At 34.1% G+C, this 20,824-nt stretch overlaps 3 protein-coding genes across 10 annotated transcripts; 2 read left to right on the forward strand and 1 right to left on the reverse strand.

The window, feature by feature from the left end:
* Positions 1 to 517: 517 nt before the first annotated feature.
* On the reverse strand, positions 518 to 2,481 carry LOC124405450 (dnaJ homolog shv). Its single transcript, XM_046880333.1, has 5 exons — positions 2,321 to 2,481; positions 1,768 to 2,152; positions 1,154 to 1,422; positions 746 to 1,032; positions 518 to 624 (listed from the first exon to the last, which is right to left on the reverse strand). The coding sequence occupies exons 1-5, from the start codon at positions 2,389 to 2,391 to the stop codon at positions 560 to 562; spliced, it is 1,077 nt and encodes a 358-aa protein (XP_046736289.1). The 5' UTR covers positions 2,392 to 2,481; the 3' UTR covers positions 518 to 559.
* A 735-nt stretch (positions 2,482 to 3,216) lies between these two features.
* LOC124405631 (alpha-methylacyl-CoA racemase) lies at positions 3,217 to 4,832 on the forward strand. The gene is made up of 4 exons (XM_046880678.1): positions 3,217 to 3,436; positions 3,544 to 3,835; positions 3,925 to 4,171; positions 4,252 to 4,832. The coding sequence occupies exons 1-4, from the start codon at positions 3,329 to 3,331 to the stop codon at positions 4,760 to 4,762; spliced, it is 1,158 nt and encodes a 385-aa protein (XP_046736634.1). The 5' UTR covers positions 3,217 to 3,328; the 3' UTR covers positions 4,763 to 4,832.
* Positions 4,833 to 5,409: 577 nt separating this feature from the next.
* Positions 5,410 to 20,110, forward strand: LOC124405220 (sodium/hydrogen exchanger 7). 8 transcript variants are annotated; one of them, XM_046879930.1, is made up of 13 exons: positions 5,411 to 5,733; positions 7,288 to 7,517; positions 7,729 to 7,806; positions 8,876 to 8,952; positions 9,758 to 9,967; positions 10,090 to 10,340; positions 10,615 to 10,817; positions 11,044 to 11,309; positions 11,508 to 11,559; positions 12,759 to 12,815; positions 13,511 to 13,720; positions 13,855 to 13,941; positions 19,003 to 20,110. In XM_046879930.1, the coding sequence occupies exons 1-13, from the start codon at positions 5,487 to 5,489 to the stop codon at positions 19,042 to 19,044; spliced, it is 2,010 nt and encodes a 669-aa protein (XP_046735886.1). In that variant the 5' UTR covers positions 5,411 to 5,486; the 3' UTR covers positions 19,045 to 20,110. The 8 variants fall into 8 exon arrangements, with proteins under 8 accessions (XP_046735888.1, XP_046735890.1, XP_046735882.1 ...); XM_046879927.1 differs by having other exon boundaries at positions 19,963 to 20,110; XM_046879928.1 differs by having other exon boundaries at positions 13,526 to 13,720; positions 19,963 to 20,110.
* The last annotated feature ends 714 nt before the right edge of the window (positions 20,111 to 20,824 follow it).

The raw sequence follows: 20,824 nt of genomic DNA on the forward strand, positions 1-20,824 counted from the left end.
GTCTATGCGTCGCAACAATTTCTGCACATCCTATTGGCCATTCACACATCATTAATCATAATGATATTAATAATAACTTATAAATTACACATCATCCGTTCGGTTCTTGTTCAGCAGAATAAACATAATGAAATACATTGCATAAGGCAGTCAGTATACATTTTCTATCTCATGTCATTTGAAGAGTATCAGAAAGAAATCTTTATAACCAGTCACAATGCTGCGACATGTGCTCCGTGTGTTTCTACGTCTAAAGAACATCCGTATAATTGATACAAGACGCAGCTTCATAATATGCAACATTTTCAATTAACTATTTATGAAACATACAAACTTATCGAATCTAATGGCGAATTAACTATTTTTGTTTACATATGAATGTCAATCGTCGAACAACTTGACGGAAAGTGAACTAGTGTAGTCGGAAATCGTAAACTATTGAGCCCTTCTCAAATGACACCGACGGTTCATTCATTGGCGCACAATTCATGATGTTATCTGTTAGATTATTCTTTTCCATTATTGATAATTCTATTAATTGATGATTTAATTTTTTTCACTAATACCCTCTTAATCCATTGTACACTTTGTTTACAGAACCTTGCCGCAGGAGCTTCTTGATATCTGTAAGTAGAATTAGACAGTAATACACTACAGTAATATAATCCTTGCATGCATTGTAATGCCATAGATTTTCGAAATGGGAAGTAATGAAAAACAATTAAATCATAACGACGATGCTTACCTTCTTTTTCGGTCTCGGAAAATTCAGATTTTGGAAACTCTACGTTAAACGTGATATACAAAGTACCATGCAGGTTGTTATTTTCATAGTTGGGCATGCCTTCGCCCTTCTTTCGGATCCTAGCTCCCGGCCAAGTTATTTTATCTCTCTGTATCGTGACTTTGTGCCCATCTAGATGATCGATCTCCATAGTAAACCCTATCAGAGCGTCCTGCAGGGATATAGTCACATTGGCGTAAAGGTCATCTTGAACTCTTTCGAAAACGGGATGCGGTTGAGTGCGTATTCTGGAAATTTAACAAAATGATCACGTTATTACAGAATCACGACTCCTTGTTTGAAGGGTAATCAACAGTAATATGTAGTTCTCATGGCAAACATAGATTACTTGTCCTCTTTTGAACTTACTTGATTATCAAGTCTCCAGGATCTCCATCCAAATGCGGTTCCCCTTCAGCAGTGAATCTCGTTTCCTGTCCATCCACCATCCCTGGTTCCACTTCAACTTCCAGTGTGCGTTCTTCATTTACTAATCTGACGTTTGGACATTCGTCGCAAACTGTTTGCTGCATCATCTGGAATCTACCTGGGCCAAGATTTCGTGTTACCATTTCTTGCCTGCAGTTACACTTTCGCGTTCCCGCGGCAGCTTTCATTACTGGCTTGTTCCTTGTTATCTGCATAATTCAAAAGAACAAGATTATAACTGTTTTGAAATCACAGACCTGTGCATATACTAATTTTTAGATGACCATGAAAAATTAGAGGCCTATTTATTGCTAAGCGAGCAATAATATTCATAAACTGATTCGAAAAATTAACAACATTGATACAAAACTAGCATGATTTTGAGATGTGATAACATAAAACTAAGTGCATGAAATATAATTATTGTTCAAAAAGCAAGATTTAATTACTTTTCAGATTAAAATTGGCCTGAATTATTATCAGTGATTTCAATAGACAGCCCAAAATGAAACTAATAAAATAACACGAATGGTTTAAGCTAAGCAATTTCAAACCTCTATAAAGTTTCCACTGTAAAGTTCTTCCAATGTCACTGGCAGTTCCATGACAATGTTTGCCCCTTTAGGGGTTTCATGTTGGTGCTGCGAATCACCGCCAAAATGAAATCCGAAGTCACCAAAGAAGCTGGCAAAGGGATCGGCATTGTTCATCATGCCATCTTTTTTCAGACACTCCTCCCCACACCTATCGTACATTTCTCGTTTTTCTGTGTCAGAGAGAACCTCGTAGGCAGCCCCCAGGTCCTGAAACTTTTGTGATGAGTCCGGGTCATCCTTGTTTTTATCCGGATGCAATTCCTTGGCCAATCTTCTGTACGCCTTTTTTATCGTATGGGTATTCGCGTTTCTTGATACCCCGAGGATGGAGTAGAAGTCCCTCCTTTAAATGATTTTCATATACACGTCAACGATTTTCGTAACAAAAACATTCGAGGTTATGTATTGGATTACTGTCTTTGTAATAGCATAATAGAAGCTCTTGTGACTTAATGATTGATAGTTTTTGACTCAAATTTAATTCCGTTTTTTACGAAAAAATTAGACTTACCCGGCCAGTACGAATAGAACGCATAATATTAAATTGACTAGAAATATCCTGGTTAATTGTGCCGCTGCCATCCTAGCAGACGTTTAGCTATCACCATACGTAGTGTCATGCATAAGTGTATCCGAAATCCAACTCTGGTCGTGGTTCTCTGTGATTGGCTTGACGCGATTGTCATAAACAAAAAAAAAATACGATAGATACAAAACTTCATTACTCTAATCAAGCGCGGGGTGGGGTGTTCTATTGTTTGGTATTTCGGTCGCCTGTATCCTATAATAAAAAATGAATTGAATGACGTTCTTTTTCAATCAATCCAATATTCTAATTTCTAATGATTTTCCTTTTTGTTTAACGGATTGTCGTGTTTCTCATTAAGCTAGCGACTCTGTTTCGTCTCGCCATGAAATACATGCATTGGATTGAAGTCAGCGTACCAGCAGAGCTACCGACGGTAGGTAGTGAGCCTTACCCTGGCAATATGTTTACGAACACACCCCAAATGCCATGGGTTTCCCCTTTTTATTTTTCACTAATGTATGTGCATATATCTATATACATCATGCGTCCGTACATACCGGTTACAGGGGTGCTATTTTATGCTGAAATAAAGAAATGGCATGAATTCTACGAATTTACTATTGTGATTTCGTCTTTATTTCTGCGTCCAAGCAAAACGCATTGGAGTGTTTTTGTTCGAAATTGTCAATAGAATGGGGCTGTAAAGCCCCTTTTTGCGTCTGAGATGCGTGGACTTAAATATTTGGAGATATATACGTCAATGTCGAAATCGACTTGAGCAGTGAGATCGGTACGTATGCTCTCTGCGCATTTTCCGCGGCTGATAATCTACGCGAAGACTGCTATCCCCCCTCTTGACCAACAAGTTTTAAAGTAGGGATAAGATGACCCCAAATAAAAGATTAATCCAGTAAGTCTATAAACTATTGGGTATCGGAGTGCAGTTTTTAGTAGGAGAGAATCATACTTAGTACCTGATCACGTTTCAAAATGCCACTGCACGGAATCAAAGTTATCGAACTAGCCGGACTTGCTCCAGTACCTTTCTGTGGTATGATACTATCAAATTTTGGGGCATCAGTGGTCAGAGTAGACAGAGTAAGAATTCTAATAAACCATAGTATCCAGACCATGTATTGAAAACATGAAAAGTTCAAGAAAGTCGATATCACCTGTAATGAATAAATCATATGCATTTATTATAGGCTTCCAGTGAAGTGTCAGATATTGCTGTTGATTTCTTGGGCAATGGAAAACGTTCCATAGGACTAAATCTGAAGTCTAAAGAGGGTACTGATATACTGAAAAAGATGTCACAACAAAGCGACGTTATTCTTGATCCATTCCGACCAGGCATTATGGAAAAACTAGGACTGGGTCCAGACACTCTAACACTAAAAAACAAGAGACTTATCTACGCAAGGCTAAGTGGGTTTGGACAGACTGGTCCATATGCTAAGATGGCTGGACACGATATAAACTATGTCGGTTTATCAGGTGAGATCATTGCAATTTATCTTCACAGGATTTTGATATTATTCAATATATATCGATATAAAATAATGACCAGTAAAGCTCTTTCACAGGTCTGCTTTCTCTCTTTGGGAGACACCATGAGAAACCAACTCCACCTGTAAATCTTACTGCAGACTTTGGCGGTGGTGGCCTGACCTGTGCTTTTGGCATAGTCCTGGCATTGCTGGAACGAACACGGAGTAACGAGGGTCAAGTAATTGATGTTTCTATGGTTGAGGGTTCAGCATACTTGGGGAGCTGGTTATACCGCTCGCAAGGGCTTGATGGGCTATGGGGACAACCCAGAGGAAAAAACTTGTATGAAGAATTAGGATAGATCATTATTCGAAAGACAAGAAATGTTGATTTGTTATCATATTTTTCATTGGTTACTTCAGGCTAGATGGAGGGGCTCACTTTTATGATACATACGAAACAAAGGATGGACAATTCATGGCTGTCGGTGCCCTCGAGCCCCAATTCTATGCAGTTTTGTTAGAGAAACTTGGTCTTTCAGAAGATGACCTGCCCCAGTTTGGAGACTTTGAGAAAAGTCGTTCACGGCTGGCACAGATATTCAAGGAAAAGACACAGAAGGAATGGTGCACGGTATTCGAAGGCACAGATGCTTGTGTTACACCTGTGCTGTCACTAGAATCTGCAACTCTTAATCCACAAAATGTGGCTAGATGCAGTTTTCAGAAATCTGAATCAGGAGACATTATACCAAATCCTGCGCCACGGCTGTCGCGGACCCCTGGCTGTGATCGGACTGCCGATAAGCCTAATCCTGCTGCAGGTCAAAATAGCATTGATATTCTACTAGAATATGGATTCACGACAGATCAAATACAGAAATATCTTCAACAGCGTGTTATTTATCAAAAAGATGTATCAACTAAACTGTAAATGTATTCGATACAATGTGCGCAAGCCATGAACAAACCTAGCCATTATCCCTTTATTCTAAGCAGATCCATTTCAAGTCCTAACGAACAGGGACAAATGTACGTACTGACTGTGGTACTTATGGCATTGAGCACATTATCATCTTTTCTAATAGTAATATCGAAACGAAAATGAAAATTTACCAAGTGTAGTTAGTATATTCTGACTGAAATCGTTTTAATTATACGTGAAAATGAGTAATCGAATGGTCAGATGCTTGAAGAAAATATTGATTATTTGTTGGGGGATTTTTTTGGATATATCTTTATACTCTAAGAATAAGCAAATGTATAAATTCTAATATATGGAATATTGTTTTTGAGCTACATTATACATTTGTATTGCATTGTTATCAACGTAATTATTTCAGCAGTTCAAAAATTATCAGAATGCTGTCCTAGTTCCTTGAAGCAAATTGTATTTGAATTACAATTGAAGAAAGCGTTGCTACAACTAAGCTTGAATTTAATCCATAGTGGTTGAGAACCGAATATATCGAGTACGACAAATCAAGCATAAGTTGAACGTAGAGAACTGCAGTACCGACGTTCTCGAGAAATCAAAATTTTTCGGCCGCTAGAGGACCTTGCAGAGGGCTGCCGTAATCGGTTGACGGTTACTACAGTCGTTCACTGACGAGCGTCGTGGTCGGACGAATTTCGAGCTCGTGACGCAGCGAAAGAAGATGGCAGATTCAGCCATGACCGTTCCGTTCGCCGTAGTTGTGACAATCGGTGTATTTTTGTTAAAATCATGCAGTGGAGAAGAGACGGATATAAAGCTAGACAAAAAAGCTCAATTGCTGCACAGGTTGGACAGCTTGAACTTGTTGTTGTACACGTTTTTACTAATACTGACAGTGTTAACTATATGGACTTTCAAGCATCGCCGACTGCGCTTCTTGCACGAGACTGGCCTTGCTGTCATCTACGGTGAGTCGTCTGCTATTCCGCTAATGCTCGATTGTTGTTGCTATCTGGCCAACACCGAATCATGCTTATCGATTTTTTTCGCCCTGACTCTTCCCTAGATACAACCAGACTCACCCCTTTCATCTGCCTCGTTTTTACCTCTCATCTATTATTAAACAATCACGTAAGATTGTTTTTGTTTTATCACTCGTCCGCACGTATTTTAAGTCGCATTCGTGCAACGCGCGATAAACACGGCAACCTGTCCACCCCCCACCCTTCCTCTGTCTAATTTACTTGTCATTTTCAATTTCCCCCTCCCCACGTTCATGACGGTTAAATCAATTTACAACTTGCCAATAAGTCGGTTTGTATAATTCTCAATGTCGCGCTTCTGTCAATTAGTCATGAATCATGCATGTCCAGTTGTACTATCAATCACACCTGTTCATTGTTACCATTTTCTATTCACTAGGTTTTTCATGTCTCTGGTTTTATGAGCTATTACTCGTCGTAGACTTTTACTGTTTCAAACTCTAAATTATTGTTGCTAGATATGAAGAAATTAAAAAAAATATCCTCCGTGAAGCAATACTTGAAAAATAAACTTATATATCACTTTAACATGTTCGAAGACTTCATCTGGCAATAAAGAGTTTTAGTTAAATTTGAAAGTCGAAGTTTATAGCATTCTTCCTGCGTTATTTACTCGCCTTAAGACGTGAGAGCCCAAAAGCTTGCACAAAGCTTTGTCACGTGCAACACCAACCATGTAACGTTCTCAATATGATCAGCTGATGATAGTACTTTTTGTGCCATTTCAAAGAATTATATCCATGTGTTAGTTTTCGATATGCCGAAGTAATTTTTTCCATTTCCTGTGACTAGGAAATCATAAATTCAATCTTGTATAAGACATTTAAAAGAAAAGTACATTTCATAGACTGAAGACAAAAATCAGTAACACTAATAATGACTTAGATTTCTTGGCACTGATTTTAGTTTATCGATTATCAGTAATTGATAGTAGTTGTATACAGGTGGACAATAGCTTATTGTTCAGATAAATGAAGGGGTTGTGAGAAGAGTCCAAGTTAATTTTTGGTCTGATTCCAATTGTCAAGACCGCTTACTCATCAGAAAGAAAGGCATCAGCTGTATCAATACAGATAATTTTTATACAAGACTTTTTTTGCAAAGATATTTGAGTTTTATTGAAAAAGTTAAAATTGTCAAGAGAAGAAGAAACCATCGTTTAATATGATAAAGACCTCTGTCCTGGATACTTTGAGACTATTGACGAAATAAAATTAATGTAAATTGACAACGTGAAACCTTACTTGATTTATTAAAAAAAAGTAATTTATTTATTTCCATATAACTATCATAAATAACAAGGCATAATAAGTTTCAAGGACCTTGGACTTTGATTTATATTAGCGGATATTTTCATCGATCTGTAAAGTCAAGTTTTGCAGAAAATATTGTAAATACGACTATGAGTCTCTGTTACCAATTTTTCAAACATAACTTTATAGTCCTTTAATTACACAGTGTTTTTCTCGTATTCAACAGGACTGATTGTGGGGGCGATAATCCGATATGGTTTCACAAATAGCAGTACAATAGTTCACATGCCTGTGGTACCGGAACCTGACGGTAGCCACTATAATCAGTCGGTACCACCAGATACATTGTGGTTACGATTTCCGGAAAATAAGGGCGATGGTACAACTAAGAATAAAACTTTTGCCTACTCCTTTCGTGGAGAAATTTATAAGCGAGACAACGAAATTGACCTCAAGGTAATCAAGCATATTGGAATCAAATAGAATGAAGCAACATGGATGGACATATATCGAATCTTTCTTAATCAAATTTGCCTAATAAATTCTGCTCTTGTATTTGTCAAGCTTAGTATTTATTACCAACTACAAGGTTGATGTGGTTATTGTTGACTTCAGTAAGCTGTTTTTCAGAACTGAGTTTTTCATTTTGGTGTTTAATATATTACAGGCTACATTTGATCCAGAAATCTTCTTCAACATTATTCTACCCCCGATTATATTCCATGCTGGATACAGTTTAAAGAGGGTGAGTAATTGGCTTTTCAAAATAGCCATTGTGTAAAAGACATTCTTGAAATTCATTCAAGTTCCAACTGAACGACTTCTTAATCTCATATCCCTGATCAGCAACATTGTCACACCACACAGATACACAGGTATCGTTTTTACCGTCATTATTGTTATAATTGTTTGTCAGTCTTCTGTGAAGAATTTTCTATTTTTACAGTACAATTTCAAATATTTATCAAACTAAGTCTGAGGGACTGCTGAATCTTATCTCTACCATGATTTTCATATATTTCCGTACTTTTAAAGTAGATTCTTAATCAGTGAGTCATTCTGTACAAGATAAAAATTAGTCAGTTTCTCAGCTAGATTCCGATTGAAGAAGTTTCATAATTTTCGAGGAAAAAAGAAAAAAAAATTAGCTGGAGGATAATAAATTTAGAAATTTGTCAGTGAAGTAAATAAATTGTTTTGGCTCGATGAAGAGAAGTGCAAATGTTAAGTCACAGCAAGCACTATGATAAGCATTTTTGGTCTAACATATTATAATTCTCAAGATCTTACATTGAAGAAGAAATGTAATCAGGGGAGTTGAGGAAATTAGAAAAATATTGCATAGTTTTCAAATTGTCTGTAGATGTTACGAGGCCAGAGATCGGTCGGGGAAGAGTGTCAATGTTGATGAGGGAAACTGGGGAAAAGTCAGGGATAATTGAAAGCGAAAAGTGAGGGGCCGCCTTGATCTCTCGTTATGTAATTATTAAACATCTTGACTAATCGATTCACTTCATTATTTATCGCCTTACGATAACATAATTATTTCCTGCGAACGAATCGAGTAAACATATTTTTCAAGAATACTATCGTGAGTGTTGAACTGTGAACACTTTTGCTCATTATCATAATACATTTAGAGCGATAATAACTCAAGAATGTGGAATAAATAGTGAAGAATTCTTGTGATTTCTATTGCTTTTTATAAACTATACAATTTCGTTTATTTTTCTTATTTATCATATCTGTTTCTTACTTTTCATACTCTGATAGAAGTGTTGTCATTTATTGAAATATTTGCATATTATTTCCAGAAATACTTCTTCAGAAATCTTGGCGCTATTTTGACGTACGCATTGATAGGAACTACCATATCTTCCTTTGTCATTGGGTGAGTAGCTACAGACTTTAATAATCATACATAGTCGTATCGGAATTCCTTGCATAATTTCTTCGGTCCGATAGCAATAAACAAACGCAGCATTATTTGTACCGGACAAGAAAAATCACTATCTCCTTCAGCCCCATTCTTTCAAACTTTATGCATTATTGGGAGTACTCTCAATGGGTGATAAGTAAATTATTCTCTCTCTCTCTCTCTCTCTCTCTCTCTGTTTTAACCGATTATTGCTATGTCTGCGAATATTCACTGAATCAATCAAAATTTCGGCTTCAAATGCTTCTTTTACATATTTTTATCAATTATAAATACCCAAAAGATCAAGGCAGTCTGACCATAAAATCTAAAAAGTCGACGCAATTTTATTGAGAGGATCCCCTCGCGACGTGACATTCGAAGTCAGAAAACCAGAAATTCATATTTGAACCAATCGAAATACGTTAATGAGTCTTTTCTGAATCCTGCAATTGAGAAAACTCTATAGTCCAAACTTCTTGATTCAATTTTTCACAACTCCAGTGTCCCAGTTTTAACTTGGGGATAATATTTTTTTCGATTTCTCACTATTTTACAACTTGAATTGAATATCAAATGAATCTGTTTTCTCAATCAAATGTTGTTAGTTTTAAAAGAAATGTTTACTTTAAAAGACACCAGAATATAATATTTAATCCCGATTATAAAATGTTCGGAAAATGCATTAAATACTAGAGAATAATTTTTGTCATTCTTTTCTACCAACAAGCAGAAAACAATGGTGTTAAATGATTAAATATAATCTAATTTTTCATTTCAGCGCACTTATGTATAGCTTCATACAGCTGATACCTCATTTAGCTTCATCGTTTACTTTCCTAGACACCTTGTACTTTGGTGCTCTGATCTCGCCAACCGATCCACTGACGATCATTTCCATATTCAACGATCTACACGTTGACGTGAATTTATACGCTCTTGTCTTTGGAGAGAGTGTGTTAAACGATGCGGTTGCCATTGTGCTTAGTGGGTAAGAAAATTTGTGCACATAAATTTGCATCATAATCAAAGTTATTTGGGATAAGGATTAATGAGGATGAATGCGAATCAGACAACGCAAAATAAAACTTTACTCGAATGCCCGTATACTAGGTCTATCCAAAACTACGCTGAACGGTATCAGTCAGGTTCTGGCGGGTTTGAGACTTGGGCATTTTTCCAAGCCCTCGGAGATTTTATTAGAATATTCAGCCTCTCGCTGTTCATAGGAGCCACAATGGGCTGCGTTACTGCATTGCTAACTAAGTTCACCCGAGTTAGAGATTTCCCACTGCTGGAATCTGCTCTCTTCGTCTTGATGTCCTACAGTACTTTTCTCATCGCCGAAGCCTCAGATCTTACAGGTAAGATGAAATTGGAAATAGTAGGTACAGGGTATCAACTGCCCCGTAAATATCATTAAATTCTGCAATTATACTGGAAAATAAAAATTGTTGCTCAAGCCCTGGAAAAGTCCTGGAATATTTTGATTGATCCTGGAAAAGTTAACATGATACACTTTTAATTCAAAATTGTGACATTTCGCAATTATAAATTCTCAATTGTAGCAGACGCCCTGTAGGTAATTCATTTTTCCGAGGTTTTACTTCTTACATATTATTCTTTTTTGGTTTCCAGGTGTCGTTGCTGTACTATTCTGCGGTATATGCCAAGCCCACTACACCTATAACAACTTGAGTGTCGATTCGCGACAGCGGACTAAGCAGCTCTTTGAATTGCTTAATTTTTTGGCAGAAAATTTCATTTTCAGCTACATCGGTGTGTCCATGTTCACTTTCCCGAAACATCATTTCGATCCAGGTTTCATTTTTGCTGGATTTGTATCCTTTGCAACGTAATTGTATACATTTTTTCTATGTATATGCAGGGAGATTCTTTTTTGAAAATTTTCATTTGCCTATTCATTTTTTTGTATATACGGCAGTGTTACAACATTCATGATCATACCTGAATTCTTAAAAAATTTGTTGTTTAAATGATTTCTGGTAAGCTAGGGGAGAAAATATCTTAAAACACTTGTTGATCCTTGACGGAAACAAATTCTAGTTCTGTGCATTGCTTGGTCGAGCAGTGAATGTTTATCCATTATCCTTCCTCTTGAATTTGGGACGTAATCCAAAAATACCATCAAACTATCAGCACATGTTGTTTTGTGCTGGTTTGAGAGGAGCGATGAGCTTTGCTCTCGCCATTAGAAATACTGTGTCCGATGCTCGTCAAGCTATGTTAACAACAACGAGTCTGATTGTCATTCTAACAGTCATTCTGCAGGGCGGTGCAACCACACAGTTTTTAAGCTGGTTCAACATACCGTAAGTCTTACTTTTATCTATTGCATATAGCTTTGAAACCACGATTTTTTTTGTTTTCAGTTCAATGATTAATATATGAGTTCTAAACTGCGGTTATTCTTTGTATGTAGATATTCTGACACCACAAACTGATTAGAACACAAATACTAAGAAACGTTAAGTAAAGTTAAGTCTGAATTGAGGAAATTTTTTTTACAGTGTTGGTGTTGACGAAGAAGTTGAAATATTATCTTACAATGGAGTACGAAGCGTGAGTAATTCATTTATTTATATGAATTGAAAAATCCGTAACTTGCATACTTTTCATCATTATGTCTGCTTTATTTGGTTTATATCGATCGTTGTTGAACAGAAAGTTTGAAAAAACGACCCTCGTTTTTTAATTTAAAGTGTGAAGCATTAAACATGAATAATTATTATTATTATTGAAAAAAGACGCTTTTAATTCTGCATAACCATTTCATATCTTTTTTGTATGTATAACGGACAAGCGCTCACCTCATATCATATATTGCAATAATTTTTCAAACGGTTTTTTCTTCATGTATTCATTATGCTTATCTTCCATTGCTTACACGAAGGTATATAATTCCATGGACACCGCGGGGGTGCGTCAAAAATCATTCCTATTATTGTTGTTATTATTTAACTGTCATTATTATTGTTATAATTCTTATTATCACTGCCATATAATAATTCAAAACAGTTGAAAAAGGCATGCTATCATTTGTGAGACCAGCATTAATGAAATCTTTCAGGGAATATTAAGTTGCATAATTTATATATAATAACTGTTTCTAACTTGTTGAATGACGTTTTTTACTTTGTTGAAGTGGAAATACATTTGAGATCTTTTTTTAAAAAAAATTTTTTTATTGATTTGTAAGGTAATTTTTATTATTTATCCTGAAGTTACATTCTAATATCTTTATTCTTTAAATTATTTCTTCATTGTCTGTTTAATTTGATTTTATTTTTGTTCCGAAGAAGTTAGCTGCGTGGGATTAGAATAAAACCAACAAGAAAAATCGAAATTAAAATAAACAGCCCGAAAACGATCTAGTTATTTCTATGCAACCAAATTAAAACTTTTCGTATAATATATAATAATAATATTTTGGAATTTGTTCCAAGTCCCTTACAATCTTTTAAATATTGATAGAAGTCATTTGAAAATCTTATAGAATCTTTTTCAAAACACCGCTTAAAATCTTTAGATATCGTTCAGAATAAGGGTAATTTGCAGTAGAAAGCTTATAATTAATTGAATGTTATCAATACTGCATCGAGGGTAAAGTAACTGCAAGAATATTAAACACGGTGCAATAGGCATACGCCAAATGAGCGCACGTAATAGCTTATTGAATCTAACTAACGATTGTAATTGTTACATCCATGGGAAAAAACAAACTGCTTAATATTCACCTGCGTCTATACGAATGTTGATAGTCTGCTGGCGATGGTGGCTTTGGTGATCCCGAGAGTCGGCGTGAAAGAAGTCCCACGGTATGTTCCTCATTTTTAAATTTCCAATTTACGTTGCAAAGAAAGTAATTTATTCATCGTACCTCCTCATGATATATTGCAACACTATATAACGTCCTTTAATTGCAAGTTAACGTCGACACTGTGCATGGCACTGGAACATCCCGCTTGTAGTAGATATAAATTACACAAAGTAAAATGTATATGCGAGTACATACTATTAACAGATTCACGAATGTAATCAAATCTGGCGTTTGTGTGGTTAATCGTTAGGAATGAAATCATTATTTTCTTGAGAAAGAAGAGTTTCATAAAGTAGATTCTTAAAATACGTGAAGAAATACACGTTACTGCACAGAAAATGAAAATCGTTTTGAAAACTGAAGGTTGAGGTGAAGATTTAGCATCTGAAATTGGAAATTACTAAACTAATAAATGAAGGAATTGACGGATGGAGATTTCTTAGATTTTGGATGAAACGATTGAAAAATAAGAAACGAAATTGTGAAATCCGTGATTAAAATGTTTTGTTTGATTTTTTTTAGTTTTTTTAAATCAGTATTTATTCGTTGCATTTATTTTTCTTAAATAACATTCAACACGTTTGAATTTCATGCGTAAGAACAGAAGTTATGGAACAAGCCAAAGTGTGTAAATTGGGGAAATTAAAAAATCTAAACTTGTACGGTAACAATTCCCCATTTACGGTTTCACAGTACGATTCTATGCAGGGTGGTTCCCTGTCGATGGGTGGAAGTACATCGAAAACAAACGAAAAGGCTCTGCTTGCAAGAATATGGGGCAATTTCGATACCCATTACATGAAACCATTACTGACACATTCTCGACCAACCCTCCTGGACACTCTACCGGTCTGTTGTGGTCCTTTGGCCAGGATCTTGACCACCACTCAGCAAATGACACAGGTATGCTTTGCTTCCCTTCGTCTTACCTGTTGTATCTTGATGATATATCGAAGTCTAAATTTCGTAGTTTATCTTTATTATTTTTTGTTTTGTACAACCCTTCGAGAGATTTGAATTTTGCGCAATTCATACAGGACAATGTGGCACAGAGGGTAGACTCAGACTCGGACTTATGCCTGGAGGATCGTGACACTGATAGGCGGAGGACGAGCATTCAGCCGGTGAGTTATCATCAACCTGATCTGAATTATACTAACAACCCGTGCTACAGTCACAATGGCTCGGCTCCATCGAACTCTGAAGAGCCTTATGTGGTTCTAAATTTCACGCGACAATAGACAAATACCAGGGAAAATAGATTTTTCTCTTGGTACTATTGCGAGAAATTAATTTTAGGTATCGTATCGTTTCGTTGCGAGAAATTGCGAACTCAAAAATCTGTGTATAAAAAAACGCAGAATAAATAACTGTAAAACGATATCGTGTATGTATGTTGATTGCATGCACATAAATCTTGTGTAAACAAATATACATACAGGATATGTATCATGTATAAATATGATACTCGCATTGCCAAGAATATGTTATGTGTATCAACCACGTGATTACTACTTAGTAATTACCGTATTATTTACTGTTTTAAATCATATGCTTGGCTTGAATCCTTTTTACTTTTGATCTCACTGTTCATATTACATCATTGTTATTTATTAATTTATTTATTTATTTATAACGGCTCAGCTCAACGCTTTTCTATTAATATTTCACAATAATTGCTCATTCCGATGTATTATAAACGCATATGTAAAGTATAGATATATACACATATAGAAATTTATTACTAATATATATCGATGTACCTAAATCGTATGGTGTTTCATCTTCAGAATTCAGTTTTATGGAGATAATGGAAAAACCAATATTTTAAAATAAACGAAAGGTCGATGAAGTTTTTTCAAATCAAGAAAATTTTGAAGGCCTAACTCAAACAAGAGAGAGCATACAGAGGGATATTGAGCTTTGACAATTAGATGAAAACTTACTCTAGATTCAGAATAGCGAAAAACTAATGACTGAAAAACTGGTCAATCAAAATTTGCGTAAAATAAACATGTAACTGAATATGCAACAAAAATTGATAATTAGTTTGATTTATTAAAAATAAAATTTCAACTTATCGTGCCTGTTATCATAAGCTTGTTTCCAGGCCAATTAACCAGTGAATGGTATTAAACTGATAACGATTAGTTCTTTTTAGATTAGTATCAAAACTGTATAATTGATTGAATTCAATTAAAAACATTCATTCGAGCGATAGCTATTTACTTTCAAAATCATCGTAGTTTTCACGTTATTACAAAACTTCACACGGACCTGTTCGCTGACTTCGAATTACAACACTGTAAAAAATTAAAAACTTTTACTTTTGTGAGATGTACTCATTTATTTTTCTTTGTGATTCTTATTGTGATTGTTATTATTATCATTATCATCGTTAATTTTTTTTTCCGTTATCTCTGAACAATTTGGTAAATTCTTTTTTTTTAATTGAATAGAATACTTACTGGTACAGCTCTCAATTCGTCAAAGGGTTGGACTCCTTACTTCTGTGATGTACCTAAGTCATTATTTTTTTTACATGCTTTGCTAATTGTCTATATATATGCAAATTGATTCTAGAGCTAAAATTTAGGTCGAATGATTAATCGAAAGTATGTAAATATATTATAAATTCGTACTGTGCTAAAGCATTACTCGTTTTACCTAGGGGTGGCAGATATTATTGTGATCTCGTGGTTATTAAAGCAAGGTAGTCATAAAACTAGAGATCACTTATGATGGCTTGAAAAATTATTTTTTTTTCATCATCTAAGAATTAATTAACGGTTCACAGGCAGCTTTCATTTCAAAATGATTTGATGGTCAAACAGGGTTGTAAGATTTTTAAAAAGTACGTTTGATTCATATCATATAAATATCTCTCGATTGAAGATAACAATTATTGTTAGATATACATGATTAGCAATTCAAAACTCAAATTTAATACATATTGTCAAGATTGCCTGATGGAAAGAACATCATGTTTCCTCTTAACTCATATTGCTTATGATAGGGATATAACAAGATATGTTTGCTTTTCAGAGACGATTTATATTGGCATTTGAGATTTGCTTTTTTCATAATCGATCTTACAATCCTGTTATTGTGTTTATTCAAAAGATGATATACTGCGAATGACAAGTCTCTAACAATGCTTGAGCTTGCAAAGGCGTCTGCGAGTTCTCTACATGAGAATGTGATTCATAAAATATCGGTATATAGGTGGGAAAATAAGTTGGTTGCGTGCTTGAGTTCAATGATATGGAAGATGCGTTTTGAAAATTATGTTTAATGAGTAAATAACATGTATAAAGTTGTATGCATACTGCGACTGGTGTAGAATTAACGCATATGAGATCAATGACTCATATAATACTCATAATATGATACTCATATATATACAGTCGTATATATATATATATATATATATAAAATTGTACATATAGCTTGGTATATACGTGCGTATGAAATATTATGGAGAATCTGGGGAATAAATGATAGAAAATATACTTTTCTTTGGGAATCCATTTTTTTTTTTCTAATGCAGAAGACCTATAACCGTTGAATTTTGGTTTCTAATCAATTTCTTTTAGTGGGAAGCTAACGGCGACGTGGATCTTCCTATGCTTGGAATGGAAGGATATATTCCATTGCGAACGTTGTAAAGTGGGATCTGAGCTGATCGAATCTTACACGATAACCATAGACGTAGCATACAAATAACAAAAACGACACCACCAACAACAACAACAACAACAACAATAATAATAATAATGAAATTTTGAACTAACACTAACTTATCAAAGACAAAGTTTTACACTGTCAAAACTTGGGAATGAAACGCAGAAATTGAAACCGTGTGATAAGCTCCTCCTGTTCCCCCTGCTGCATCTAAAAACTTGAGAGTTTCCTAACTTTGTATATTCTGATTACACATCACGGTGAAAAAGTTCATACACGGTTTCGGTAGCTAATTTGTTTTACATCATATACAAAATGTATATTTTGCTTACTTGTACTGTAATTGAAACAATCATTTTCTCTAGTCAAATTTTATTTCAGTATACAGATTCACCGATTACATATTTATTTATGTAACGTACATTTTTCACTTCTCATGGGAAAAGCATACATACATTGATTTTTTCAGAGATTTAAAGCAATTGGCAATTGACTTTTCCCAGTTATACATACTACACAATAGTATTGCGTTAATCACCGCAGCATATAATTTTATTGGGGGATATAATTAGGGTCGAGCATTAAACATAATTTTCGAAACAAGTGTGAGTAAATGTATAAATGTTTTAATTATATGTTATTTTATGATAAATTTATTCATAACACCAAAGTTAGGTACTATAAATTGGTGTACACATAGTTATGTATAATAGTTACTGCATTCCTATACTAACCAGTACCGCAGTTATTATACTTTTTATATGTATAGTTGACGATGCTTGAAGAGTATTTTACTTAGAAAAGAATTTTACGAAAGAAAGAAACTAACTGAAGCTAGAATTTAAAAATTGCACTCTGAAGAATTGTTTGCAAGAAGTATTTACCAAGCATTTTTGCACGCGGCTTGGAGGATCCGACCTCACCTCTGGCCTACAACTTCATGTGAGGTGCTGTCTTTAACCATCAGATGAGAAAACTAAAAAAATGAAAGAAAAATGAAAAGGTCACGTCGGTTTAGTACAAGGTTTTATTACTCAATTCCTAATGAGCACACCTACACTTTACGAAACTTAAATGCGTGTCAATGATTGCATTATACCTATACATGCGATAATCGAGGGTATTCGTAATTTAAAAAAACTAATTTTTATACGTGTATGTATACATGTATGTATACATATATACAAAATCAGCAGCACGATTCATTTATGTATACATACATTCACACAACAGTATTTGTTACGTACTATAGGGTACAAATGCATTATGTAACGACAGTGTGCCAACTAGTTATTTAATTTCACTTTTCCCCTCTTGACTTTTTTTTTGTCTTTTTGCTTATTCCTTCCACAAAGCTAGTCACTTGGTATATACTATATAGAAATTCTATATACGTTTACGTTTGTAAAGACGATATACCTATAACTATACACATACTAACTTAATATAGGGTGGCGTTGTTTGGATTGGTTTGCCTACTACCATATCACTTTTATTTTCTAGACATATGCCACTGCGCATACTGTATGTATATGCCTCCTGTTTCTTTTCTTCTTTTCTTTTCTTCCAAAATGCTCTTTGATAACATATGTGATCTTGTACTTAGTTGCTATTTTCTTATTTGAAATAATAATAATAATATTAAATGTAATATTATTAGTGATAATATTTTGTAAAACAGTTGATACGTATTCTAGTCTGCATGAAAGTTGATATATATTTGTGTGTTTCGATGAGCATTTTTGAAAGAAAGTAGTTAGAAAAAAAAAAAGAACAGCGAGATATTGATGGAACTTTAAATAAATATATAATTTATAAAACAGAAACATGATGACAATTATTTTTTTGATGAATGACTGTTGAAATTCTTAAGAAAGTTAGCACGATTATGCTGTGGCATATTATATTACTTGATCGAATTTAAATTGTCTATAATGATAATAATAATAGTAATAACATTACGATATAATTTTATAGGGTATCAAAGAAACTGAATAAATTATAAATCAGATTAATACAAGTCATTCATTTTTCTATCCTGTGTACATATGTATGTATATACATGTAATATATATATATATAATATATATGTATGTACATACATATGAATTCATCATGCATACTATATCAATATTTTCGTTTTTAATACATATTTGTATACCCGTAAATTACATGCACATTTTATTATTTTGCTAATAACACAATTAAACTTTTATTATACATGAAATGATGTATTATAGGAAATATCGGGGCAAATCAGGCACCTCGGATAAAATTAAAAAATGGGGGCAACACGGGTAGCAGGGTGAGAAATGATATGTTAAGGAAAGTTTTTAAGCCAGATAAAAATTTGAACCTTTCATCATTTCTTCCTTGGTTTACCATTTTCAGTCGAGGTATCCATTTTGTCCTGATATCGCCTACATCTAATCTCTCTAAAATTTGCACATATTTCCAATATTTTTTTAACTTCCTTACTTTGAATTTTTCTTCATTCGCAGACGAGTATTCCAATCAGCCCTGCTAACGGAATACATTTATGATTCGTCGTTTCAGTTCAGCTCTAATTGCAACAGATAAGTTATGTTTTACAATTAGTTATAAATTTGATTTGTTTACGTTATTTTTAGTTATCCTATTATCATTATCATTACCATTTTTTACGTGGGATGGATTATACCACTAATTCTGACACATTTTTCTCTTGTAAAATCTAAAATTTATATCATATCTACGAATGTACAAGATTTGATACAAAAAAATTTGGTGAGCGAATCATCTGCAATAGGGAACGAATCGATAAAGAAAAAAATAATATTTAAATGCATATGAAAAAAAAACAGAAGCAACTCAGGCCAATTTATTATCAATGTATAAATAAATCTCAATTTTACAACTGACTTTTGGAAGAACGAAAATAGCGCTGAATCAAAATTGCAAAAGAAAATGGGAACCAAAAATGACTGTAAATTCTAATCTCATTTACAATTCTGAAGTATGTACCAAAGTGTGCCAGAATACAAACTTGTGGGATAAAATCCACGTATACGGTGTTCCTCAATATTTTCTACTCGGGGGTTTGGTGTAGAGTTTCCATTATTAGTATAACGTACGTCGTGCACAAAACAAGGTTGAAAGAAAGGAAAAAAAATTGTAGTGTTTAAAAAAATAGGGATGAAAATGAAGAAAAATGTTTGATGCGTTATCGTCATCCGATTAATGATGGTGCGTGCACGCATATGTGTTGCAGTATTATTTAAATACCAATTATAAAATAGATAATTTACACTGGATAAAAACTGCATATATATAGCTGTAATGCATAAAGCTTAATTCATTGAATTCAACTGTAATTATGATAATGCACTCGCAGTTTGGATTTGATAGGACCTACTATACATTAATGACATATTGTGTGACACTATTGATGGTTGATGGTTTCAATCGTTTGTGTGGGTCAGCTTGGAACTGTGACGGGAGAAGTTAGTCCGGAGCAACAACCGCTGCATACACGAGTCGCCCTGCCAGGTTTGATCGGCAGACATTTATAAACTATTGTTATTGATAATATTATTATTAGTATCGATGGTAATCTCGTGGTTCATGAAAGAAAAAAAGAAAAAAGACAAAAAAAAAAGTTGAAGAAGGAACCACAATTACCGAATCTCATCTTTCTTATACATTATACACTGATAAATTATAATAGATGTCATAACGAATTATACGCTCATTGTAGCAATTGTTAGTTTTGATATTCTGAGTCATTTGCGGCCACGTTTGAAGCTTGTATTCGCCATAGGGAATTCGGATGATTTTTTGAATAACAGAAAGAGTATCGAATTTTTCAGTTTCTTGTATTATTATTTATTTAGTAAGTTAGTCAATCAAGTTTTGATCAAGTAATAAGTTACAAAGTTGTTTGCACCCGGTTACGCATGTTTCATAAAATCAGTCGATGAAATCAATCAATGATGACGTTTGAAATAATGCATTTTTCATATTCCTTGATACCGTTGATTGTGTGGAACATTCTTTTTTTTTAATGAATATTGATGCTTTACAGTAATGTACGTACTATAAATATCCTTTCTGTCGCAGAAATCTGTACAAAAAAATCATTCTATTTCCTTACTACTGTATTTGTATTTATCTACGTAAATTATAAATTGTTCACAGTTTCGAACGCAATTCACCGTAAGCCGGATAGTTCAAGGAGTAATTTCTAAATCTTATCGCGCTTTTGTCAAATTGTATAGACTATCAGCTGTGAACAGAGTTATATATACATATATATATATATATAGATTTTTTTTCTAGAATATT

This window comes from Diprion similis, chromosome 4 (assembly GCF_021155765.1).
Source record: "Diprion similis isolate iyDipSimi1 chromosome 4, iyDipSimi1.1, whole genome shotgun sequence".
In the NCBI taxonomy this organism is placed as follows: Eukaryota; Metazoa; Arthropoda; class Insecta; order Hymenoptera; family Diprionidae; genus Diprion; species Diprion similis.

Excerpts from the sequence above, each read along its gene's own strand:
- LOC124405220 (XM_046879926.1), top strand. The coding sequence starts at position 5,487 with ATGGCAGATTCAGCCATGACCGTTCCGTTCGCCGTAGTTGTGACAATC. Across the intron at positions 7,518-7,728 it reads ACAACGAAATTGACCTCAAG|GCTACATTTGATCCAGAAAT; the intron begins GTAATCAAGCAT and ends AATATATTACAG. Across the intron at positions 10,818-11,043 it reads GTTTCATTTTTGCTGGATTT|TTCTGTGCATTGCTTGGTCG; the intron begins GTATCCTTTGCA and ends AACAAATTCTAG.
- LOC124405450 (XM_046880333.1), bottom strand. The coding sequence starts at position 2,391 with ATGGCAGCGGCACAATTAACCAGGATATTTCTAGTCAATTTAATATTA. Across the intron at positions 1,423-1,767 it reads ACAGTGGAAACTTTATAGAG|ATAACAAGGAACAAGCCAGT; the intron begins GTTTGAAATTGC and ends TGAATTATGCAG. Across the intron at positions 625-745 it reads TTCCGAGACCGAAAAAGAAG|ATATCAAGAAGCTCCTGCGG; the intron begins GTAAGCATCGTC and ends TTCTACTTACAG.
- LOC124405631 (XM_046880678.1), top strand. The coding sequence starts at position 3,329 with ATGCCACTGCACGGAATCAAAGTTATCGAACTAGCCGGACTTGCTCCA. Across the intron at positions 3,437-3,543 it reads CAGTGGTCAGAGTAGACAGA|GCTTCCAGTGAAGTGTCAGA; the intron begins GTAAGAATTCTA and ends CATTTATTATAG. Across the intron at positions 3,836-3,924 it reads AAACTATGTCGGTTTATCAG|GTCTGCTTTCTCTCTTTGGG; the intron begins GTGAGATCATTG and ends GCTCTTTCACAG.